At 39.7% G+C, this 27,137-nt stretch overlaps 1 protein-coding gene across 2 annotated transcripts in view; it reads left to right on the top strand.

The window, feature by feature from the left end:
- The window catches only part of sacs (sacsin molecular chaperone), a 106,556-nt gene that overhangs the window by 52,622 nt on the left and 26,797 nt on the right, over nucleotides 1–27,137 (top strand). The window contains exons 8-10 of one of the 2 annotated variants that reach the window (XM_043691950.1): nucleotides 1,641–3,123; nucleotides 7,173–7,264; nucleotides 16,313–16,339. In XM_043691950.1, the coding sequence (XP_043547885.1) occupies nucleotides 1,641–3,123; nucleotides 7,173–7,264; nucleotides 16,313–16,339 (1,602 nt within the window). The remainder of the gene's footprint in view (nucleotides 1–1,640; nucleotides 3,124–7,172; nucleotides 7,265–16,312; nucleotides 16,340–27,137) is intronic. The other variant, XM_043691951.1, reaches the window with a different exon arrangement.

Genomic DNA, 27,137 nt, shown 5'->3' with positions numbered 1-27,137 from the left:
TGCTTCTATCCTGAGGTGCTCTCAATCTCTGCCCTCGCTCTTTCTGAGCATGTTCTGGGGTGGCTGATTCATCCAGTCAAGGAACATCTTTGTTTTAAATTCACATCTTCGTTTTAAATTCACATCTTTATTTATAAATCCCCAGTGCCTTCATGGCCTTGCCCACCCTTCTCATGCTAGTCCTTTCCAGCTCAATAACTCTTTGTCATACTAATCTTCTTCTAATGCTGACGTTTTGAACATCACCAAAGTAATGAGTACACGGCCTTAAATTTTGGAATTCTGTTCCTAAACCTCTCTACCTCTGCTCAGACACTCCCTAAAACCTTGCTTTTTTTGGCCAAGTTTTTTATCATCTTGTCCAATAATATCGCCTTACATGTCTTTGTGTCATGCACTGCTTGATAATGCTCCTCTGAAACACTTTGGGCTGTTTCATTATGTTAAAGGCGCTATATAAATATAAGTTGTTGCCTTAAATGATTCTCGAGATTCTCGATGGTATCAGTTGTTTGGAGTTCATTTCTATTGTTACATCAAAAGATGTCTTGCAAAAATTCATTCTGTTATTAAAAAGGAAAGCAACCTGGAGCCAAAAATTAAGTTTGGGCTCCGTGAAACAGACCGAGGGTTCTGTGGTCATGGGGCAAGGGTCTCCTCAGTCCCAAGAGGCCAGTTTTATCTACTTCACATCCAAATTCATCTCAAGACATTGGCCTCCAGGTAGCACCCAGATGCAGCATCATGATGTAAAATGGACCAAAAGTATTGGTGCAAGCATGATGCTGAGAAGACCTGGTTGATTTGTCGTAAAACCGTCATAATTCAACTTTCCTGTACAGGACCATGACATTGATGTTTCACAAAATCTGGTAGCAGTAGTCACACAGTGTTATTTTTGGTGGTGACTCTAAAGGCACATGTTTATGTGTGGAATGACTGAGGTTGCCAGGAAACTAGGGGAATGTTGTGATGAAATGCTGCAAAGGGGGAGGCCTTTGGGGAAAAAAGATCTGAGGGGGGAGGGGTAGGCAGCAAAATTGCAGGGAAAGCGTATCCATGTCTTTCCTCCCAATTTTTAAATTTCATCTATCTGATTCAAGCCGATGCATCTCTTTTTAAATCTGCTGCTTATGTTCTGCTGGCGTGATCGGAGCCTGCTGTGCTATTTTAACACAATGCCTGAACAAACAACACAGAGGGATTTTGTTGCTAGGCTGAGTCTGTGGGAGGCAGAATGAGAGCATGGTGTACCTCACTAATGTAAAATTATTTGCTCAGCTCTCCATGGTAGTAACAGGGAGTCCCATGTTGCTCAGTAATATTCTTCATTGCACATGGGGGTTGACATTGTGCTGGTGTTCGGAAAAACTGGGAGTCCCGTTTGGAGAAATTCAAAGTCCTGTAATATAAACAGAACATTCCAAAAATAGATCAGGCAGCATTGGTCAAGAGAGTCAGTCATTTGAAGTTAAATTTTATTTTTATCTCAGATTTTAGGTTTTCAATTTATTTTGGATTTCCGGCTTCTGTAATATTTTAATTTTGTATATCCGTGTCAGCGATTGTTGCAATACTTAATCTACTGTTGTGTTTAGATTTCCCATGATATATTAAATAGTATTATTTCTTGTCCACAGATGCACCTTGCATATTTAGTGGAGCGCAAATTGGCATATTGGATCCACATCAATTGCTCTTTGGATCCCATGAAAGCGGGCAGAGTTGGAATTTAGCAAGTGATCGCGAGGAGATTAATGGGCACCCAGACCAGTTTGCACCATATGTTGGAATCTTTGATAGCACCAAAGAAACCTTTAAAGATGGTTTTTTTCCAGGTACCATATTCAGATTCCCTCTCCGTAAGAAACCATCCTACATCAGCAACAATGTGTATAATAAAGATAAAGTTCTTGAGTTGTTTGAGTCATTCAAAGCAGATGCAAGTTCTCTTCTACTTTTCCTGAAAAATGTGCAGAGTGTTACTTTATCTATCAGGGAATCCAATGGCACAGAGCAAATCCTCTTCCGAGTGACTGCCTCTGAAGGGAAAGAGCTGAAACATGAGAGGTCAAACTCCTTAAAAATCCTAAGGACTGCTGCAGATCGCTACTGCAATAATATTCCAAGCAACAATATAACATGTGTGACATACCATGTGAACATTGTGACTGAAGATGTAGCTTCAAAGAATGTAGATGAAATGTCTTGGCTTGTTTGCAACAGTGTAGGAGGCAGAGGGATGTGCAATGAATTGGACTGTTTGGCTGAAGATTTGAAGTACATTCCTAATATTGCCATTGCTATGCCTCTGCTTGGCAATGAGGATGTGAAAGGAGCTGTACCTCAGTTCATAGGGCGAGCATTCTGCTTTCTTCCTTTACCTCCCAGTGAAGAAAGCAAGACTGGCCTGCCAGTACACATCAGCGGCTTCTTTGGATTAACAGATAACAGAAGGAGTATTAAGTGGCGGGAAGTGGACCAGTGGAGAGACCCAGCTGCGCTATGGAATGAGCTCCTCATTAATAACGTGGTTCCCAAAACCTATGCTACCCTTGTTCTAGAAGCTGTCAAGCGAATGCAAGCTGAAAAAGACCACACTTCTCCATTAACACCTGAGGCCATTCACAAAGTATGGCCTGATGTCGGCAAGATCCGAGTGCACTGGAAGCCAATTTTAGAGCCTCTCTTTAAGGAACTGATTGAACATCCTGTCATCTATTCAATGAGCAATCGCTGGGTGAAAGTTGACTTGGTTTATTTCTGTGAAATAGACAACAGCAAGGAGTGTGCAGAAACTGTTCTCAACTTCCTTAATAAAGCAGGTATACAGATAGCCCGAGTGCCTGAAAACGTCTTTAATGCTGTCCAGGCCTATAGTTCAGACGCGAAGAACCTAAAGAGAGTCAGTCCTACTCTGGTACGGCAGGTGATTCGGAAATTCAGACACCGAGGCAGTGCGGAGGAAAAGCTCCAGCTTCTGGAGTATGTGCTAACTGACCACAACTTTGGAGAATTGATTGGACTTGAGCTCCTTCCACTACAGAATGGGAATTTCATATCTTTTGATTCATCTGTAGCAGATAAGGATGCTGTTTACATTACCACAGATGATCATCCCAGGTACGTTTCTGCAAGATGCTACGTAGTCCTAGAGACATACAGCACGGAAACAGACCCTTTGGTCCAACTCATCCATGTCGACCAGATGTCCGAACCCAATCTCGCCCCACCTGCCAGCACCCTCCAAACCCTTCCTATTCATATACCCATCCAGATGCCTTTTAAATGTTGCAATTGTACCAGACTCCACCACACACTCTGGCAGCTCATTCCATACACATACTACCCTCTGCGTAAAAGGTTGCCCTTTAGGTCTCTCACCTTGAACCTATTCCCTGTAGTTCTGGACTTCCCCCGACCCCAGGGAAAATACTTTGTCTATTTATCATATCCATGCCCCTCATCATTTTATAAACCTCTATAAGGTCACCCCTCAGCCTCCGATGCTCCAGAGAAAACAGCCCCAGCCTGTTCAGCCTCTCCCTATAGCTCAAATTGACCAACTCTGGCAACATCCTTGTAAATCTTTTCTGCACCCTTTCAATTTTCACAACATCCTTCCGATGGGAAGGAGATCAGAATCGCACGCAATATTCCAAAAGTGGCCTAACCAATGTACAGCTACAACATGACCTTCCAACTCATGTACTCAATACACTGACCAATCCAGGAAAACATACAAAATGTCGCCTTCACTATCCTACCTATCTACGACTCCACTTTCAAGGAACTATGAACCTGCACTCCAAGAATGCTCCCTAGGACCTTACCATTAAGTGGATAAGTCCTGCTAAAATTTGTTTACTCCACTTTCAAGGAACTAAGGTCTCTTTGTTCAGCAATGCTCCCTAGGACCTTACCATTAAGTGGATAAGTCCTGCTAAAATTTGTTTTCCCAAAATGCAGCACCTGTCATTTATCCAAATTAAATTCCATCTGCCACTTCTCAGCCCATTGGCCAGTCTGATCAAGATCCTATTATCCTCTGAGGTAACCTTCTTCGCTGTCCACTACACCTCCAATTTTGGTGTCATCTACAAACTTACTAACTGTACCTCTTATGCACACATCCAAATCATTTATGTAAATGACAAAAAGTAGAGGACCCAGCACCGATCCTTGTGGCACTCCTGTTATAATGACAAAGCATTTTAATAATATCCTTCCTATAGCCGGGCGTTCAGTACTCGATGCAGCACTCCAGAAGAGGCCTCCCTAACGTTCTCTCCCAACTCCTATACTCAAAGGTCTGAGTAATGAATGAAAACATGCAAAACACTTTCTTAACCATCCTATCTACATATGACTCAAACTTGATAGAGAGTGGAGATACCAGTCCCATGAAAAGGGGCAAATACGAAGTATATGAAGACATTCCCAGTAATTGCACACTGCCCAGTTTAATGCCATAGATGAGGAAGATATTGCAAACATTAGTAAAAGGGGTTTGGGGCAATATCGGGTACTTGGTGAGGTCTGAATTAAGAACGGTCAGCATTTATAGAAGACAGATGAGGTGGTGGTAATGTCACTGGATGAGAAATTGAGATCTAAAGTAATGCTGTGTGGGCATGGGTTTAAAATCTACCATGACAGCTTGTGGATTTTAAGTTCAGTTAATTAATGAACAAAAAGTTGGAATTGAAAGTTAGTATCAGTAATGTCTGACATAAGTAATAGTGACCCTGAAATTATCATTGATTGTCTTTAAAAACCCAAATGGTTCACTCATATTCTTAAAGTGAAATGATGGCCTAGTGGTGAGGTCCTAGACTATTAATCTAGAGACTGAGGAAATGTTCTAGGGCCTGAGTTCAAGTCCCATCATGGCAGATGGTGGAACTTGAATTCAATAAAAATCTGTGATTAAGAGTTGACTACAAAACTGTTGTTAGCTGTCGGGAGAAAACCCATCTGCTGATCCTACTAGTCTAGCCTACATGTGACTTCAGATCCACTGCAATATGGTTGACTTTTAACTACTCTCAAGGGCAATCCACAATACTCACATCTCATGAAATTGAACTTGAATTTTTTTCATGAAGTATTCAAGAAATTTGATTAAGTAAATACTGTGAATGTTATCTATACGGATCATATGAAAGTGTGTGACAAAATATTAACAATATCTTCCATGCTCATGCCTCACTCCACAAGTCCATTCCAAACTATATAGGAATACTGTATAGAAAACTATATAGAAAATTCCTTTTCTAGCTACACTCCATCCAGACTTCGTGCTGTATTATGACCAAAACTTGGAAACTCCCTTCCTAATAATACTGTGGGTGCACCTACCCCACACAGACTGCTGCATTTCAAGGAGGTGATCACCCTGGCCTTCTCAAGGCAAGGGAAGCCCACAATCCATGAACAGATTTTTAAAAATAAAGTACTTATAAAAGATTCTTTAAAGGCTGTTTAACTTCCACATAACTTTATATCTGTGATAATGAGTTGGACCTTGCTCTCTATGCAGGTGTTGGAAGTGAAGTAGATCTCTAATTTCAAAAGGAAATTGGATTGAAAGTGGAGGGAAATAAATGTCCAAGGCTGTGGGAATAGAATGTGATAATGGGATTGAAGAGATTACAGAGAGCTAGTATGGAAGTGATGGTCTGAGGGACCTGCTTCTGTGCTGAAATGACTCTTTGATTCTAAGAACTGTATTACAGAGGAAAAGAGGTAAGTCTGAAATAACTGACAATTAATTGCAATCCAACAATGAATAACTTTGATTTGGCCATACTAATTAGACTAAAGGGAGTTGAGACAATAGGGATAGATGACATGCATCCTGGAATCTCAAGGTAGTAAATTGTCTAAGCCTAAGTAATTACAACAGATTTCTGTTGAATTTGTAATGATCTTGAGGGCTGGCCAATGTGGCTTGTATCTCTTAGGCAACCAAGATGACTTATATAATCTGAATAATTTCAGCCTCTCAGCATATGTCTTTGGAGAACATTGAGGTCATTACATACCTAGGTGAAAAGAAAATGGTTGAAAGTGTCCAGGATTTATCTCAAAAGATCCTTCAGGAGAGTAACATACATAACGGAATAATAGATGGATATAGTTTATGTTGATTTAATACTTCCTCAGATGCAAGGTTTTATTCGAGGATGTTAAACGATATGGAATTAGGTACCATTTATAGTTGGTAACGACCACAAGATTTTGTTTTGGGGCCACTTGAGTTTACAACGTATCATTAAGTTTAGATATAGGCTTGAGGGAATTGTGTCAAAATACCAAATTATTATGCGTCGAGGCAAAAAAAATCAGTAATCCATGAGAAACCAGCAAAGAAAGAAGGCCGTAGAACTTAATGTAAATGTGTGATAATGAAAAAAACATGGTAATAGTAGTCTAAGCAGAAGAAGGATTAGTGTTGTTGGAGAGCAGAGGGATCGTTGGCAGATGGAGTGACCTGGAGTCACCCATGTAGAGACAGAGGTGAGCCAATGCCAAAGCGACCAAGTAAAAGACCTGCCTACGGTCACACGGTCATCAGCCCAATTTTTCAGATCAGCCCAAAGGCTCTCGTTATCCTTACCCTTTAACTCTTCACCTCTATTAACCCATCCAGCCCCCTAAACAACTCACTCATCAAACAGAACACTCAAGCCCTACAATAACAATGGGAGTGAAAATTCCATTGGTGCGTCAAATTAAGCAAACATCGTTTGAATATGCTGTTGAATTTTAATAGGATCTAAACCTTTAAATGTAATTTTTATGGCAACTCCTGCCCATATCAATAGTCTATCTGTCCCCTTTTCACTGTTCCTTTTTTCATTGCAATTATTTGTACTGCTACAAGAATTTAACTTCTTTGAATACTGAAGAGCAACCTTCTTGCAAATGGTAGCATAACTGTTTTCAGTTATGTTATTTTCTGAAAGCAGAAGTGACTGTTGGTTGCTGTTGGATCCCACAATGGATTCTTATCAGTTATTCAAAAGTTATTCCTACAATTGAATGATGAAACAGTATGGTGCCTCAGTGAGGTGCAATGGTCCCTTTGACTGTGAAACAGAACGTTGATTTTGGAGCATGTTGTTTACAAGGGCATATGAGAATCTAAGCTTTGATTTTTCCAATAGGTCTCTTTTCCCCGGATTGGAGAGAAGATTGCTAGCTGAAAATCTGAAGCCATCTGTGTCGTTTATGCTGAGGAAAGCTGCTGAAAGTCGAGGTAAAACACTTGCTAAATAACTCCAGTTATTTACAGCAACTTTAAACAGGGCTGGTTTAAATTCAGCTTTGGCTTCATTGAAGCAGATATTATCAGATTGTCATATTAACAGTCTGCAAACCCTCAGGCTGTAAGGTGGCGTGAGACTTGTTGCTTTGCAAATGTGCAGTTCTGTTAAATGGAATTTTCTCCTTGCTTGGGATGAGCTTTAAGGGTTGAAGAGCTCATAAAACAGTTTCTCCAAAAGCATCAGGTTGAGGATGGAACCTTCACTTCTGCTGTAACTCTGGTGGGTGAGTTGTGAGTGAGAAGCTTGGGTTTTGATCAGCACCAAATTATTGTTCCACATGTAAGGCCAGTCTCATAAAAGTGACCTGGACCAGAAATGGCGAATTCCTAGGCTAAGAATTTCCATGTTCTTGGTCGTCCGAGAAATGAAGGGACCTTCTCTGACCTCGCTAACTGGCAGTATCAGCAGAAGAATCTCAGTGTTGGTGAAGCCTGGCACTTGTACCTCCCCCTTCAATGGATTTTATTTCAGCTCAGTAGTTTATAAGCACTTTGTTAGAAAGTAATATTGGTGTATTTTCACTCAGGAATACATGTTTGACCCAGGGGTAAGTGCTCATTGAAAGGTAGTGCAGCATATTTTTTAATAGCTCTATCTTTATTTTAAAATCTATATAACTTGGTTTGAATACCTTTTATTTTAAAAAAAGCAAAACCTGCAAGAACTGTGGTTGCTGGAAATCTGGAGAAACTCAGCAGGTCATAGAATCCTAGAATTTCTATGATGCAGATAGCTGAAGTTAAGCCCATTGACCCTCTGAAGAGCATTCCAGCCCCCCCATCCTATCACTGTGACCCTGCATTTCCCATGACTAACTCACCAAAGTGCAACCCTGGACACTACAGAGCAATTTAGCATGGCCAATCCACCTAACCTGCACATCCTTGGACTATGGGAGGAAACTGGAGCACCCAGAGGAAACCCACATAGACATGGGGAGAAGGTGCAGACTCCACACAGACAGTTCCTTGAGGTTGAAATCAAATCAAGGTCCTTAGCACTGTGAGGCAACAGCGTTAACCACTGAGCCACCATGCAACCCAATATAAAAAACTGTAGCATATAAAATGAAAAGGTCTGGCAGCATCTGTGGAGAGAAAGGAGAGTTAATGTTTCAGGTCCAGTGACTTTAGAACATCTTTTATTGTTTCAGCAATCTAGATTCACGTGGTACAGGCTAGGTACGGCAAACGGATTCTCTGTTGACAACACGGCCTATTTCTAAGAGAGGGAAGAAATTTAGAGCCTCTTGTTTCATAGTGGGGCCTAGAGAAGCTCAGCTTCTCTTTCAGGCCCACAAGAGAAATTTCAACTGAATATCCTTTTCTTGGTTTCTTTAGGCTTGGAGCCGCCTCCTATCAGGTTTTCCTTGTGCAGTCAATACTGTACCTGAGTTGCATGGCCAGTACGAGCCTAAAATTTGGTGTTCCTTATGGCATCAGAACATTTTAATGCCATTAAGGCCTCGGCCTACCTGTGGTGAGGGAGTCTAAAGATGCTCAGACGGTGCCCATTTAAATGGTATGAATTGTGAGTGTCTGATGGATAAGGTGACAGAATTTGGCAACATGGGATAAAAAAAATAGACCGAACATGACTCTGCACCAAATTCTAGCCTGCCTGCCTCTTTCATGCTGCAGTGGTGAACTACAGTGGTCCAAGAAGGTGACTCACCACCATCTTCTCAGGAGCAACTAGGGACAGGCAATATGTCCTACCCAGGCAGCAATCCCACAAATTAGTTTTTTTTTTAAAAGAGAAGGCTGATTTTTTTTTTAAATGCTCCTGGCCTAGAAATTTCTGACATGGTCTGTTTTAAACTAGACTATAAACTTTGATGGGCAATTGATTGATTTTGTATAAGAGCATATTTTAAAGCCTGGAGTATTCAGTTCTTTGCAGGACAGTGTCTGATAATATATACATGCTTTAGTGAGAGTAGACTTTTCAACTGGCGTTTGGTAGCACTTTTGGGAAAATGTTAATCTCTATATTAATGCAAAGAACCTGCCAGCAGGGATCCTATATGTTCACTTAGTGGTTTAAAAGTGTTTGTTTTTGATATGGATCCTGTGGATCAATGATATTCATAATAGGAAATCATACTCAAACAGAACTCGTTTTCACTGATGTTGAACAGAAATCACTAATGGAACCGATGGTTATTTGCAATACGATTGTATGACTTGCCAGTTATGTCTCATGTATGGATTTAGAAATCCTTTTATCAATTTAGTTAAATTACAAGTCCATTGTACTGACTGGTCTCTTTTTGTCTTATTACTATGTACCTGTAGCCTAATCATTTTGCTGATATTCCATAATTTCTTTTGTTGTTTTTATGTTAAAACTTTGAAGCTTTGCAATGCGCTTTCTGGAGCTCTAGTCTCTCTCTCTATGTATATTTTTTATATATACGGTGCCTCCAAAGATTAGACAAAATCACATTGTTTGCTTGAGAATATAAGGGTGGATAGTTTGATGTTAAATCCAATGGTGTAAGACACCCTTTAAACATTAAACGTAACCAGATGATTTGTAACTAACGGTCTGAAATTCAACCATGTATTTAGTGTATCCTTGTATATAAGATATGTAATATTTTATTCTGCTATAATTTGCAATCTAGATTGTGGAGAGAAGAAGTTTGTGAAAGGGCCTTCACCTCCCAGTAACATATTTCATTGGATCAGATTCCCGAGGTTGATATCTCCAGGCCTCCTAAAATTGAATCAAACCTCTCTGAGGCATTCCCAAAATAATAGGCACGTTAACAAGGAAACCGCACTGTAAGGTGGTACATAGCGAAGATGGCAATGGCAAGCCCGGAGCCAGGTAAATACTATGAGGCAGAGAAGACAAAAGAATGCAGCCAGGGTTTAGAAAGTGCAGGCCCTGGAACAGCGTGTGGGGAAAGAAACAAAATAATCAGTAAAGTAGCAGAAATGTCAAGCAGGGGTTGTAAATGGAATGGCACATTGAGGCAGTAGGCAATGTGATAAATAACCAACAGTTGTAGAAGGAGGGAGACCCTAGGCAAACACACACATAAAGGTCAGTAATCCGATAGCAGTGTGAGGAATAAGAGCAGGATGGAGCCAGAGCTTGAGGTGACAAGACAGGTCAGAAATTGCCCTACATAGAAGCAATAAATATGACTCTCAAATTGTGCACTCTTAAAAACAAAAATGTATTCTATATGCAATTATATGATTACATTTGTGATGTATGTTTTGTATATCTGCATTATGCATATTATGAATTAATACTCCCTTTAGAATTTATCAGAAAGGAACTCATGTTCCGAGTTTACGTTCAGTGTGCCTGTGTGATGTGCCATAAATTAAAAATAACATATTGGGAATGGAACTGGAAGAACCATGGCTTACATGCGCAAATTCAAAAATTGTGCCCTTTAATGTGAAGCTCTGCGTTAAGAGTTTTAAATGAGTTATAAGAAGATTTGTAGCTCAGGTTGAGGTTCTGGATGTAGGTTTTCTCACTGAGCTGGAAGGTTCATTTTCAGACGTTTCGTCACCTTACTTGATACACAACAAACACACCGAGTTAGACCCCATCTACCACCTCCTGAGAAAAAGAACAGGAAATAACATCATCAACCCAAAGAAACCCAAACATGTAAATAAAAATCAGGACTTATCAACAGTGCTTCGCCTGAGGCCCACTGAAGATGTTACCTAGTCGGGTGACGAAATGTCCGGAAATGAACCTTCCAGCTCAGTGAGCAAACCTACATCCAGAGGAGTTTTAAAATTTACCCAATACTTTTAAGTAACATTTGAGAGAATGCATTGAGCCTTTGATTTTCAAGTTTGATATTTGTAAAACTGAACAATTTTGATATTGTATATTCTCAAGTAATGGTTGCTTTTGTGTAACAGTCAACAATTATTTGACATTTGGCCAAAGGTTATTCTTTGTACGCCTCATGTATAGATTGAACCAATGTATTCTAATGAAAAAAGTCCAAGCATATTGTATTTTGCACCTGCTCACTTCCGAAGTCAGACTTCTCCTGGTGCTAACCTCCTTGATGGAACCTTACGATAGCAGTCCATGCAGGGTGACAGTCCAGTTTTTCTTCTCTGCGCAGTATGTTTCACTCTTTTTTTTGTGTTACTTAGGAGGATGGGTTCGGTCAGTTTTTGTCCTCGCAACACTGCAATATTGAGAGAATCGATTTCAACTGCTGCAAGAAGGTTGAATATATTGGCAAGGTTTTAGTCAAATAAGCAGAGGTTGAGAAAAAAAAAATCCCTTTTAGTGCTTTTGGAAGAGATTTGTGCTACTGTTCATCTGCTTGTGAATTTTGACTTGATGCTTCAAAAACCCAGAAGAAATATGCCCTGCTGCAGATCACTTCCATACTTATAGTTTTAGAGAAGAGCAGAGTATTTGTTTACAGAGCTGCTTTTAGGTTGTGAATGACAACAGGAGCAGTCAGGGACAACATCAGTCACTTTGCTCTGATCATTTTTTTTAACTTGGTCTAGATACTATTACTCTTCTAATGAATTCTGGGTAAAGATGTAAAATGATAAGACAATGATGGACGGGCTTTGAGGGTGATACTTTTTTTGTGATTGCTTTCTCTTTTAACAGTAGAATATGATTTTTAATAAACAGCAGACCCTTCTGTAACCTGACATTTGCTGTAACTAGCCCTGTGAATTCCCAGTTGACTCTCTGAAAGTTCTAGCTGATGTAGCAAATACAGCATCCACCATAACCATGTGTCTACAATATATAAAAACAAAGTATTGCAGATGCTGAAAATTGGAAATAAAATCAGAAATGCTGTGAAAACTCAGGTGGGTCTGATAGCATCTATGGAGAGAGAAACAACAGTAATATTTTCAGTCTGGTATGACTCTTTTGAACTGGAAGGAGGATGGAAAATGATACGTTTTACGGTTTTGATAAAGGGGGAGAAGGAGCATTTGGAACTGATTGTGAGGCTGCTCAGAGGAAGAGACAAAGAGAGTGCTAATTGTGGTGAAGGAGTGATATCGGCATTTAATAGATGCGGATGGTTGGTGTGAATAGTAGAAAATAGATTGGACTTACTGAGAAAAAACTCTTGTAAACCAGATCCTGGTGGGAGAGTGAATGTAATCAAAATTGAGGACTAAGTTTATACACTGCAGTGTATGACAACATTGAACTCAACATTGAGTTCTGAAGGCTGTAGAGTGCCTACCCAGAAAATGAGCTGCTGTTCCACTAGCTTGCATGGGCTTCGCTGCAACACTTGCAGTCAACCGAGGACTGAAGTGTTAAGTGTTATGATTTGGGCATATCAAGCAGAGAATTGTAAAACAAAATCTGTAAATGTGCCTTGTCCGGGGACTGAGATTGGTGTCTGGGGTAGGGTGATTGCTGTGAGATAAATAATAAATGGTCACAATAAAGGATTTATAAATTAGGTTTAAAATACTTTGTTCCAAAACCCTATCAAATTGAATTACTACATTTTCGCAACAATAACAGTGCTGTTGAGAGTTAATTTTTGAGATTTGACCTGTCTTGTGACTTCTAGCAATGCATTCTCAGCAGAATGTCCTTGCATATATTCCATCTCACATTTCAAGTATATTAAAAACAGAAATGTCTTACTGCATTAGCAATTGTAACTACTTTACATTAATTTTCACCCATGACTCAACATTGTTTTTTTACTGATGGAATATGCCAAATTTACCAGTTTGTCAGTTCACCATATAAGTAGTTATTTTGTAGCCAACATTCGAGCTGAACAGGGGGTGTAACTGATACTACTCTGTGTTAATGGAACTTTTAAAGTGATTTTTCATTCATTCATCTGCTTCAGTCAACATCTGGCACCTAACTTTGGATTTGGTCTTTCCTGTCTCATTTTTTCCTAATGCTGCTGTAGGCCTGTACTAGAGATTAATGGAGTTACTATTTATTTGATATGCTGTACGCTTCGGACTCCATCCAGGAAATTGTCTATGCAGCCACATTAAATGGCAAGTTTCACTCGAGCCATTTTCTCAATTTATACCTGATGATGTCATAACTTGCTTTGGCACTAGTTCCAACAGTAACGTTTTGTCCTTATTTACTCTGATACTTAGATACTCCTGCTTTCCCATGTAGAAGTAAATTCTTTGCTGCATTCTCAACAATTTTCAGCTTCCTTTCTCCTTTGGCAGTCCCTTAGGGTTGGGGGTGTAATGACTTGCTTCTACTCTGGGAGGTTGGGTTCTACAATGGCAAGTTAGACCGGTCTTGAGCTGCACAGTCTGCTGCAGGCAGGACAGGTGGTGTTTCGTGGGTTGATGGGAAGCTCTGGATCCTGCTCTTTCTGCTGCTTGCCTGTGACCTCAATGTGCTCCAGTGCACCACGCTCAAAGTGGTTGGCACTTTCGCAACTGCTTATCCGGTTTTGTGCAGTGCTGGGCATGTTATATTTGTCCAAGGAGGCTGTCAGGGTATCCTCTGTTCTTTTAGAGCAAAAGGACGTTGTTCAATTCATCTGCCTACACTAATTGCATTTTCCAGTTCTTGGCCCATAGCCATGGAAGCTATGGGAATGCAAGAGAATGTCTCGATCATATTGAAGTACTCCAAGAGTTTCCGACTCACTACTGTTTTTTCAGGCAGTGAGTTCCAGACAAATTTCTCCTCCACTTTCATGTTCGCCTTCGAGCTGTTACATGAAATCTGGTTATTGACCCCTCTACTAATGGAAAAAGCGTCTTCCTATCCACCCTATCTGTCTCCCTCATGAGTTTATATACCTCTAGCAGCTCCCCTTGTGACCTTTGCTGCTTGAAGCAAAACAATCCCACATATCCATCCTCAAATAACAGGAGTTGAATAATACTTTGTATCAGTGTTCACAACAGAAGGCACTAGTAGCTCTTCAGGATTATTAAATAATTAAGGCCAAAAGGAAGAGCGGATGTAAATGCAATAACTACCACTAGAGAAAAATTGCTGTGGAAATTAATGGATTCAAAAACCGATAAACCCCCTGGACCTAATGGTATGCATCCTAGGATGTTAAAGGAAGTAGCTACAGAGATAGTAGATGCACTGGTAGTAATCTTCCAAGAATCCGCAGATACAGAAAATGTTCTAGAGGAATAGAAAACTGCCAATATAAGACTCTTACTGAAAAAGGAAAGGAGACCAAAAGTAGTTCACTATAGGCCATTAGTTTAATATCTGTTATTAGGAAAATGTTAGAATTTATAATAAACAGTGTGATAGCAGAGCATTTTGAAATACATAGTATGTTCAAACAGAGCCTGCATAGCTTCATGAAGGGGAAATCATGCCTGACAAATCCATTAGAATTCTTTGAGGAAGTTACTAGCAGGATAGTTGAAGGGGAATCCGTGGATGTAATATATTTGGATTTACAGAAGATTTTTGATAAGGTATACATATTAGGTTACTTGTTAAGATATGAGCCCATAATGTTGGAAATAATATATTAGCATGGATAGGGGATCGGCTAATGAGTAGAAGAATAAGGAGGGTATTTACAGGATAGCAACCTTAAACTAGTGGAGTACCACAGGAATCAGTACTGGGGCCACAACTGCTTACAATATATAATAATGACTTGGATGAGAAAAGTGAATGTACTATTGCCAAGTTCGTGGCTGACACAAAAATAAGTGGGAAGTCGTGAGGCTGACACAAAGTTTATGGAGGAATATAAACAGGAAAAGCAGATGAACAAAAACTGGGCAGATGGAATTTAATCTGGGAAAATGTGAGGTTATGCACTTTGGCATGAAGATAGAGGAGCTGAATGTTATTTAAATGGAGGAAAACTATAGAAAGCTGCAGAACAGGGGATTTAGGAGTTCTTGTGCAAGAATCACAAAAAGTGAGCATCCAAGTTCAATGGGTAATAGGGCAGGCAAATGGAATATTGGCCTTTATTTCAAAAGGAATGGAGTATAAAAGTAGGGAGATTTTATTCAAGTTATACAAGACACTATTCAGATCACAGTTGAGATACTGTAAAAAGGTTTGGGCCCCTTTAGCTAAAGAAAGATATATTGGTACTGTATGCAGTCCAGAGAAAGTTCAGTAAGCTCTGATTCCAGGTATGGAGAGAGTTATGTATGAGCAGAGGTTGCATCTGTTGGGCCTGTACTCATTGAAATGAGAGGCACCTTTGCTGAAATACACAGGATAGGGTAAATGCAGAAAGGTTGGTTCCCCTTGTGGGAGAGTCTAATATCAGACGGTATAATCTGGTAAGGGATCACTCATTTTAAACAGATGAAAAATTTCTTATCTGAGGTTAATGAGTCTGTTGAATTCTTTACCACAGAGTGCTGTTCAGGCTGGATCGTTAAGTACATTCAAGGCTGAGACACATTTTTTTAATCCATAAGGAAGTATAGGGTTACAGGGAAAAGCTAGGAAAGTGGAGTTGAAGATTATCAAATCAGTCATGATGATTTAATTGAATGTTGGAGTGGACTCATTGAGCTGAATGGTCTGCTTCTGCTCCCACATGTTATGGTCTTTCCTTGTAGCTCAGTTCCTCCAGCCCAGGCAGTATCCTGGTACTTCTGGTCTGCACCCTCTACAGTGCAAACACATCCTTCCTATAATGTGGTGACCCAGAACTGCACACAATAGTCCAGTACTCCATTACTTGGGTCATTTGAATGATTTCATTTGACAAAATTCATTGATTTCAAAAGCAAGAACAAATGCTGTGTCTGTACATATCCAGGAGTTCCACAGCATCAGCTAGTAACTGTTAGTTTGATTGAGCAAGTTATTCTAAATCATATGTAAGCGAGGAATAGAAAGCAAAAACAAAACTACACAATGATATATTCTTGAATAAGATATTTACTGTAACAGTGAGGTTTACTTAAATAATTAGAGAGCACATTCCTGTATAGTGTGTTTCAGGTTCATTGCTATATTAATATTTTATTTGATTTAAATTACAGTTCAGCAGCATCTTTTGGGATGTCCAGGTAGGAAAGATTGCAGTGCTGTGTTGGGGTCTGATTTCCATGCATGTTCATATTGGAGAGTGCACAAAAAAACATGCATGCCCTTTGCTGTGTGTATTTTCTTGGGCAATTATGCTACGCAACAAACTATTAAACAGACTCTTTTAAAGAATTCCAATTTTAACTTTATTGTTGCTGTGAAAGACATTTGTGTGGTTTGTGAAGATAGATCCTGCAGGACCTTTAAGGCTAACAATCTAAGTTTTTTTTTAGATTAATTCAGCTTTTTTTATAAAATTGTCAGTAAAGCACTCACTGTAAAGGAAACTGCATGCTTTGGTGAAAACCATACTGTTAATTATGATACTATAGAAGGATGGAGTTGTTAGAATATCAAAATAACTTGTCCAAAATAGGTCTGGTGGTACTATGCTCACTGAAATCGTTGTTTCTATATTTATTCAGAGCTACTCTGATTAATGTGATAATTTAGATGATTCCTGAGACCTAGAAACTTAGAAAAATAGGACCAGGAGTAGGCCATTCATTATGATCATGGCTGATCATCCAATTTAATAGCTTTTCCCTTTTTCCCCCACTTTTTTTTTAGCTCCATGTACTTTCCCCTTGAAATCATACACTGTTTTAGCCTCGACTTATTTTTTTATGGTAATGAATTCCATAGACTCAACACTCACTGGGTGAAAAGATTTCTCCTGTCTCAGTCCTAAATGGCCTATCCCATATCCATAAGGCTGTGATCCCCTGGTTCTGGACTCCCTCAGCAATCCTTCTTGCATCTACCCTGGAAGGGAATTTTATAGGCTTCCATGAGATCTTGAACTCCAGTAACTGTAATCCTAACTGATTCAACATCTCCTCATATTTCAGTCCTGCCATCCCAGAAATCTGTCTTGTAAACCTTCATTGCACTCCCTCTATAGCAAGAACATTCTTGCTCAGATAAGGAGACCAAAATTCACACAATATTCCACATGTGGTCTCACCTGTCGAATTGGTGCAAGGCATTCCTGTTCCTGAACTTGAATCCTCTCACTACATGAAGGCCAACATACTATTGGCCTTCTCAAAGTTGCTCACAATTGAAGCCTGCAATGTCCACGATCATGTACAATATACTCTGTATTTACTTGGCAGATGAAAGTGACTTGACATCTTAATGAAATAAGTTAATTTTGATAGGTCGCAATGCTATGCAGTCACTGAAAACCAACAAGAGTAGTGATGACCCTTTTGTACATTGTTCCAAAGAAACTATTGAGAATGCAGGCCGTTCATTGATGACGGAAGTTGCTTATTATCCCTATATTGTAATACAGTTTCAGCTATTTGGGGGTTATGTATTTCATGTCACCTAATGAAAATAAATGACCAAGCAAATTGTTTGTCTCCAGTTAGAAAGTTTGCTTGGTGTTTTGGATAGTCCGGGCTATGAATCCTAACAATAATAGCCGGTAAAGTTTTCGATAGTTATAAGATCATGAACTCAGGAGCAGGAGTAGGCCATTTGGCCCTTTAAACCAGCTCAGCTGATCTCTTTGTGGCATCACTTCATTTTCCTCACTATCCCTCAGCTGTTGACTGTCTTTTCTATCCAGAGCCTATCTAATTCTGCTTTGAATAAATTCCATGACCCAGCCTCCACTTCTTTTTGGGGAAGAGACCTCCACGTACTGACAATCTTCTAAGAGCAAAAACATGTCATAGTTTCCAACGTAAAAGGGAGCCTTATTTTTCTTAAATTCTGTCTCCTGGTCGTCCCACATGAGAAAGCTATCTCCCGGTATTCATTGTATTAAGTCCTTTTAGGATCTTAGATGTTTCAATAGAATTGCCCCTCATTCTTCTAAACTCCAGTGGGTGAGAGCCCAGTCTGTTCAACTTTCTTCTGAAGGTATGCTGTTTACCTTCAGCATGTATTGAGTGAACGTCCTCTGAACTGCTTCTAATGCATTTTATTTTTCCAGAGGAGGCCAAAGCTGTTCAGAGTGCTACAGATATGGTCTTACCAACGGCCTTTCCAGAAGTGGTAAACTTTACTACTTCTGTATCCCATTCCACCAGCAATAAACATCAACATTCCATTTGCAATCCTAACTACTTTTGTACCTGCATACTAACTTTGTGATTCACCAGGACACCCAAATCCCTTTGTATGACCAAGTTTTGCAATCTCCCTCTATTCAAAGGATATACTGCTTTTCAAATTGTACTGCCCAAGTGGACAAGTTTGTGTTTTCTCACGTTGTACTCCATCTGTCAATGTTTTGTCCACTTTCCAAACCTCTCATTATCCCTTTGCATACTCTTCTCTTGAAAACTTACTTTCCAGCTATCTTGGTGGCATTGGCAAAATTAGCCAGCATAGATTCATTCCCTTCATCAAAGTCATTGATAGAGATTGTAGAAAGATGAGGCCACAGCACTGCTCCCTGTGGCTCTCCACTAGTTACACCTAGTCAACCTTAAAAAGATCAATTTATTCCTGTTCTTTGCTTCCAGCTAACGTGACAATTTTGTTTTGCAACCCTCTCATCTTCCTCTTTCCAAATGTGTGCACTATTTAATTTGAAATCACATCATGTAATGGCCTAAATAACTCTTGAGATTATTTCAGGACAAAAATATGTTTGAGGATCAGTATTATAAAACTAAATATATGATGAGGTTTCTTTTTTAAAGATAGTTCTGATTTAGGTTTGTCTTTAAGGTAATCTGGAGGTGTCATGTCATCTGAATTGAGGTCTGCCTGACAGAAGCCTGGGTGGTTTGTTTGTTGAAGATTGTTTTAGCGGGAAGAAAGTACAAAGTGTTTGTGCTTGGAAACAATGGATGCAATCAATGCTCTAACAGTGGATTGATTGGGAATCACCAAAGACCCAGGAAAATGGTGAGGATTGGGTAGAACACTAGCAGCTAGACCAGAGCCTCTCCAAGTTGTGTTGCAAGCTGAGACAGGGCTCAGTGGCTAGCACTGCTGCCTCACAACACCAGGGTCCCAGGTTCAGTTCCAGATTTGGGTGACTATCTATGTGGAGTTTGCACATTCTCCCAGTGTCTGCGTGGGTTTCCTCCGAGTATTCCGGTTTCCTCCCACAGTTCAAAGATGTGCAGGACAGGTGAATTGGCCATGCTAAATTGCCCATAGTGTTAGGTGCATTAGTCTGAGGGAAATGGGTCTGGATGGGTTACTCTTTGGAGTATCAGTGTGGACTGTTTCCACACTATAGGGAATCGAATCTAATCCAATCTAATTGGGGCCACAAGCCCCAAGATAACAATGGCTGCAATGGAACTTTGACTGAGTTCTAACAGCTGCCCTCCAGCAGTAACCTCCAGTCTCCATATGTATCACTGAGAGGATAGGACAATTTTCATGCCTCAAAAAGGGATTGCAGTGAGTGGGAAAATATTTGGGAATGTGGTTGGAAGCTTCTGCTCTGATTGAAGACACCAAGTTCATCTGGAGTTAAAATGAGGCTGGGAGGTTTGCCTAGCTTAAGTTAGAGGGAGATGTTTCCAGGAAAACATGCAACATGATAGGCAGTTTTGGAGTTAAAAGCTTTCAGGTTAGGAAAGGAAGAGATCAGATGTAAATCGTCAGGGGCAAGGAATTATTTTCGACTATATTTGAGTGAATTCAATGTTTACTTAAAGGATAGGTTAACATATAACTGCAAAGTTTGCTTTTTTCAGTTGAGCTTATAATAAAAGCGGGGGTGGGGTGGGGCGGGGGGAGGCGGAGCAGAGGGGGTGGTGATAGTCTCTTCCATAGTTTAAAGTACACATTACCCAGTTAAAAAGTAGTGCTTAGTGAGTAGCACTTTAAGTCACTAGTGAATAGCACTTTGTAGGAGAAACTAGGACCCAAGGGGACAGCCTTCGAGTAAAGGGAAGCCCTTTTAGAATGGAGATAAGGAGAAACTTCTTCAGCCAGAGAGTGGTGAATGTATGGAATTCATTGCCACATAAGACTGTGGAGGCCTGCTCAAATGGAGATAGATAGATAGGTTATCGAGGATCAAGGGTTATGGGGAGAAAGTGGGAGAATGGGGTTGAGAAACTTGTCAGCCATGATTGAATGGCTGAGCAGACTCAATGGGCTGAATGGCCTAATTTCTGCTCCTATGTTCTATGGTCACTATTATTAAAATGATAAAGCTAATGTCAGAGTTTGAGCTGTTAACTGAAAATTTGCGTCTCTTTCTTCTTATGGTGATTATATTAGCATCGTGAAAGTATTCACTGAAGGAGAATATCATGGTTATGCCATCTATCATAGCAGATGCTACAACTGACCAATAATATGCATAAAATTTGCATGGATGTTCAAGAATGGCTTAATGGCTGAACGAAATAAATCATCATGGGTAGATGCTGTGTACGTAAGTGCATAAAGTGAGATGAAAGAAATGTGTAAAACACTAATAGTTATCCTGAAGGAGTCAATGGAAATCAGGAAATGTAGTTTCAGTTTTCAAGAAGGGGAATAAATATCATGAATAACTCCACTTAGTGTTGTCTTACATTAATGACGGGTAAAATAATAGAATTGATGATTAGAAACAATGCTGAAGATTACTTATGTGGAATTAGCTTAGTAAGTGTCTGTCACTAAATTAAAGCCATTTTCTCAGTTATCATTGCTGTTTATACACTTCCCATTGCCCAACAAGTAAACGTCTCCTTCCCTTCAACAATGTTGTTCTCCACACTGCCCCTTATCCCATGGCCTTCCTTAGCTTCTTAACTAATTCCAGCTACTACATCCTCTCCTAACTGATCTCATCTGTTAGACCCACTTTGTATTTCCCTACCCTGATATGTCTTATCCCATACCAAGTTTTGCTCATTCTTTAGATTAGATTACTTACAGTGTGGAAACAGGCCCTTCGGGCCAACAAGTCCACACCGACCCGCCAAAGCACAACCCACCCATACCCCTACATTTACCTCTTCACCTAACACTACGGGCAATTTAGCACAGCCAATTCACCTGACCTGCACATCTTTGGACTGTGGGAGGAAACCGGAGCACCCGGAGGAAACCCACGCAGACACGGGGAGAATGTGCAAACTCCACACAGTCAGTCACCTGAGGCGGGAATTGAACCCGGGTCTCTGGCGCTGTGAGGCAGCAGTGCTAACCATTGTGCCACTGTGCCTTGATGATGTAAACTAGCTCTTAAGATTTCAGTACCTTTAGACTCTGAATAATCATTCTTGTCTTTAATCCCACCTTGGCATTATCACTCCTATTTCTGAATCCTGATCTTATCTCTCACTTGCCACTTGCTTCAGTTTTCTTGTTTTTTTTTCCTCTAACCCCACTATTGTCAGCCATGATTTCAACTGCACAAACGCCATAATTTGGAGTCCTCTCCTCCCCTTTTTCCCCGCCCAAAAAAAGAACTATATGTCCATAACTCCTCTTTACCTCTGTGACAAAGTGTTTGGATATCTTCCCCTGATATTTTTGTCAGCCTGGGGGTTAATTTTTGTTTGGTTATGACTTTGTGAAGAAACTTGGGGCCATTTCCCTAATTTAGGGATATGGATGTGATGTATATGGCACTGTGCACCCACTGCATAATTCCTCCTCCTTTGCCTCAGTTGTTAAAGCTGAGGTTTGGACTGAAGAGGGTACTGCATAGCTTCAAGTGAGTGGGGTACTGGAGAGGAGATGATGGCAGAATAGAGAAGGGCATTGAGTTTCATACAATGCTGGATATTCCTCCATCAGCTGAGACTGCTTCAATGCAAGTGCTGACCTCTAGTCAGGCTGGTGTGCTCATGTGTTAATGTCTCCACTGCTGCTCCATGGGAAAGCAGGAAAATCTGTGTTGTTGCCACTCCAAGAGGCAGCACTCTTAAGACCCTGCACAAAAAGCAGGGCACCACTTACCCCCTGTTTGCCATGTGCAGAGTCCATGCAGGGCACCATGGGACTGATGGTGCTTACCTGGGTGCATGGTGGGATTTTGAAGATGTCAGGGCTTTGCATGGGTGTGTGGTAAGATGGGGTAGAATTCTGAAGTGAGGGACTCTGTATGGATGGGGTAGGTAATTAATGAGGTGGATTTGATCAGATATGGAGAGGGAACTTGTTAGACTTCACAGTGACAAATCCTCCAAAAATTCAGGTGTAAGATTCAATCCTGTTATTCCGCTATATTTATTGATTATTGTTTTGCTTTGGAAGTAGTCTGTGTTGAATTTATAGAAGGAGCAATTGGCATGTTCTGACAGCCAGTAATGCAAAATTCCCCAGGTGGTTGCCGTTGCAAGGGTGAATTTGCCCCATTGGCTTTCTTCTTCCTCTATTCAGAGCATTCTGGCCACTAATTTAAGCCATTTGATTTCTTGTAGAGAATTATGAATAAAGAACTCCATCATTGGTTTGCAGCCTCTTTAAAGATACTTCTCTAATGTATCTTTTTTTAAAAAAAAAATAATATTGTGTAGGTTACTCTGCAGACTCAACTTGTGCATTTGCCTATAGTTATCAGCCAGACCAAGAAGTCAAGCTGTACTTTAGTGAAGCAGGGCTGTCAATGTAACATGTTTCAACCAGAAAAATAAGAGAGAACTATTTGTTGGTTGTACAGACACAAACATTATCATAATTTTGAAGACTGTAGGGTGTTGGGAAGTGGAGTCTTTGTGTAATTCTGATATCTTGAGAATGGTAAGCAAATCTGTCATGTCAGTCACATGGGAAATTAATGGGTCTAAACAAAATTCAATTGTATTCCTTGTTGATTGCTGCTTAACTAGCAGAGGTAATCCACAACTTGTGCAGTTAACATTTTCTCCCACTTGTGATTAGACAGTTAATGTCAATGGAGTCGACAGGTGATATGCAGCAGAAATATAAATTCTTTACATCAGCTTTGCACAAGCTTTAAAACAAATTACGAAATGATCACATGTATACCTGAGCACAGAGCACCAGATGTCTGCTTTTGCGTGCTATTAATGTGATTATTCCCATAAAAGTTAAATTTTCACAGTAACAACAACGCTGACCTTGCATCAATGATGGACCAAAACTTGGTTACAAAGAGTAAATCAACACATTGGAGTGCCAGAGATGGAGAATTAAATGTACAAGGAAAACATTGTTGCAGTTTGAAGATTGGATCTGATACCTAATCTGGTAAGTGCTGCATTATTTTAACAAATCCATGTTTTGTTATTTCAGTTATCACATACAGTATCCAGTGTTTCTCTCCAATAAAAATTGCAAATCTTCTCTCTCATATTTATGTATTAACTGGTCCAAAATGTGATTTCAATACTTTCAGCTTCTCTAAAGTCCCTACAATGAAGGAATAACTGTATCCTTTTATACTTTTTCAGATAGTTCCATGAGATTTGTAACTTTGGTTTGAAGAGACTAGCCTGGGTGAGGATGGCCTACATACCAAAGAGATGGGGGAAGGATCTGACACTACCTCAGTTACATAGCAGACAATCTCCCATAGGTGGAAATATCTTTCGGAGGAAACTTGTAAAAGGCCACAATTCCCTCAGAATGTGCAGTTGATGCCCTTTTACCCCTTTCACTGAAAGATCAACATGTTAACATGAGGGAGATTGACATCTGTATTTCCCATCTGATTTTATATTGCATCAATTCACTTGGGGCAATTGTGGGATTTTGCTCGATGGAAGATTGGCATTCATCACCTATATTTCTAAATTCTAAACAAGACAAAATATGAATTTTTAGGAAAAATCAAATTTTAGTGAAAGGATTTATCTTTTCCAAATTAATATCATACATTTAAATATATAATTCAACTCTTTAACTGATTTATTTTGGTCAAGTAATTCTTGTGTTTTCAGTTTACAAGTAATGTTAATTTAACTACATTCAGTTTATAAAAAATGTTAAATTTTTTCTCATTGTCATGTTTTCTCTTACTTGGAAATAAAACTGTTATACCAACCAGTCCTCCTATATCCTGCTTTGATGCTAATCTTCATTCCTTCATGTTTTGTATCGACTGCAGATGACACAATAGATGTCAGTGTTACCTTAATGAACTTCTCTCAAGTGCTTGTTTCATGATTTGTATTATGTTATCGCACCATTTTTTAAAATAAAAGTTTATTGAACCATTGAGTCATATGTGTCATTCATTTTCTGCTTTTTAGCTACCCAATTGTAATATACAATATCTTTCTTTTTCCCCTAGTAGTTTCTGTGTCTTCTATGTATGAATATAATTGTGAAGAAATCCATCAATTGAGTATTTCTGAAAAAAAATGCTTTGTCAATGTTTATAGTCTTGTGGTCATCAGGACAATTCGCATTAAATATCAGAGTAAGAGGAGAACAATAGCTAAAACAATTGAGAAGCGAGTGGTTGGTTGGCAAGTGGACTTCTCGAGGAATTGTCATTGGGCAAGAATATGTACGCATTCTGCACCGATCCAACTCCACAGAATAAGTGATAGCTGATCTATACTTTTTAGGGCAATGCCTTAATCGATCAATAAATCTGCCTGGTTTAAAATGTAAACAAAGTTTGGCAGTTAACTGTCAGTCATTACTAACTGCTGTATGCTCAATACCAACATCTCCACCAATCCAAATTCTCGATCAACCAATCGACACTCTCCTTGTGTAAATGTTTTTCCTTTTACTTTGGAGTTTGTTTTAATTGTCCTGATGAAAAGCTTCAACTAATTGTGTCTCTTTTCAGTGATATGCAAGTTCTGTACTGCTAAATGAAAGTTTTGAATAATGTTGGGTGTTTAGCAAATCCTACAGTGTTCCTACACCAATGTTGGTTGGCCCTTTAGAATTTACAAGAAAACATATCCATACAGCATGTGCACCTTGACTACTGCATATCCTTCAGCACTTTCTAGTGATTTAAATGTATGATTAAAAACTAGCAGATTCTTTAATCTGTCACATTAATTTCAATTGTTCATCCGGGATTGATTAGCTCTGTTGGGTAGTTTATTGGGAGCTTACACATAGTAAGTTAGGAAGTGGGCATTGCAACTGATTTCTGTATGTGCAACTTGCAATTACCCATAGCAGACTAACTGTCAGATGGAGTCACAACATTGTGTACACAGTCTAGTAAACCCTCAAAGGCAAGTTACCTGTACAACAAAACCTATTGCATGCCTTTCAAGCCTTTAATATTCAGATTAACTAGTTGGTGGTTCTTAAGGAGTTTATTTCAACAGAACAAGTTCAATCTTTGTACTGACTAAGGTTACAATGAAAGTTCTGCCTTCTCACTCTTATCTATCGCCTGAGGTGTGGTGACCCTCAGGTTAAACTCCACACCAGTCATTTCTTTCTAGTGAGAGAGCAGCCCTATGGTCCTCTGTGACTCTGGCGGCTTAGTTTACTTCAACTGGTAAAGTCCCAGGAATGTGTTAATGGATGAGGAGCGTCCTGAGAGCAAAAACCTAACTGAAGTCTGAGAATTGAATTTCAGATCTGTTTTAAATCATCAAAATATTTCATTGAGACCAATACAGCAGTAATGCAGCCTCATTTTCAGAGACAAATCAGCTGACATAAAATTAGATGAAGTGCAGATCAATTTTAACAATCTATATCTGTATCCAACAAAGCTCCAGTTCTTTGTGAGGCCCTGCAGAGCCATTTTGACTAATAATAACATAAAAACTGCAAACTTAATGTTGTGCTGCACTTAACCCATGCCAAGTCTGTAGATCTGAGCTTTCTCAGATGTAATTTGGTACAAACCCTCCTTATGATTCAATAGTTCTACATACCAAGTAGGAAGAGAGATAAATGTCAACAGTTTTTTTTCTCTCAATGATCCTTCAACTGAAAAGACATAGAAATTCCGAATTTATATTTAGAATTGAGAATATATTTATCTTGGTTTGTTAGTTATGGTTAAATTTCATAAAGTACCCTTGATATTTCCAAAGCTATTTTTACCAGTGCAGTTACACTGCAGTAATTGTCGTCTTTATTGTTCTAGAAATTTGAAGATTTGTATTAAGCTGGCTGATTAATTTATTACTACCCTGTTTATCTGTCCTTGTAATTGAACTTGACCAGGGACTTAGCTGGATCAGCCACATAATTGTGGTGGACATTATAGCAGCCACATAATTGTGGTGGACATTATAGCCGATCCGAGGCCGGGTATTCTTGGCAAGTAGCTCATCTGCTTACACAAGCCTGTCTATTGCCTGTAAGGCATGATCAGACAAGACTATGCTTAAATGCTCTTCACTTACCTGGGTAGAGGCAGCTGCATCAAACTGGAGAATGCAATTCACTTGAACGTCACCTCAATCATTAACATCAGTATCTATTTCTTTTGCTACGGTGGCTGCAATGTATACCACTGACAACGTGCAGCCTCTGCTCAGATAGCTGAGATCTAAATATGATAAGTGCATGTTGAAGGGCCAAGGGAAGGAGGGGCATAGTGCACTTGATACCTGCAAGTACCACTCCAAGTGCCCCACCATATGACTTGGAACAATATCTCTGTTCCTTCATTATTGCTGCCTGGAACTGCCTCCTCCCCAGCACTGCGTGGGTGCAACCAGACTGCTGTGGTTCAAGAAGCTGGTTTGCCACTGCCCTCTGAGGGGCAGTTAGGAAAAGCACTGGAGAAATCCTAGCATGAGAAATTTTAAAATGAAGATATTGAATCCCAGTCATTGTAGATTGGACACGATTTGTAACTTAGCGATAGAAATGTTGGAATGTGAGCAGTGAGTTCTTTGGCCATATATCATAGATTTGGGTAGCCTGAGCATCAGTCTTGAAAGGAGT

The sequence above is a fragment of the Chiloscyllium plagiosum genome, chromosome 6 (assembly GCF_004010195.1).
Source record: "Chiloscyllium plagiosum isolate BGI_BamShark_2017 chromosome 6, ASM401019v2, whole genome shotgun sequence".
Classification (NCBI taxonomy): domain Eukaryota; kingdom Metazoa; phylum Chordata; class Chondrichthyes; order Orectolobiformes; family Hemiscylliidae; genus Chiloscyllium; species Chiloscyllium plagiosum.
This window is presented reverse-complemented; position numbering and strand designations above follow the sequence as displayed.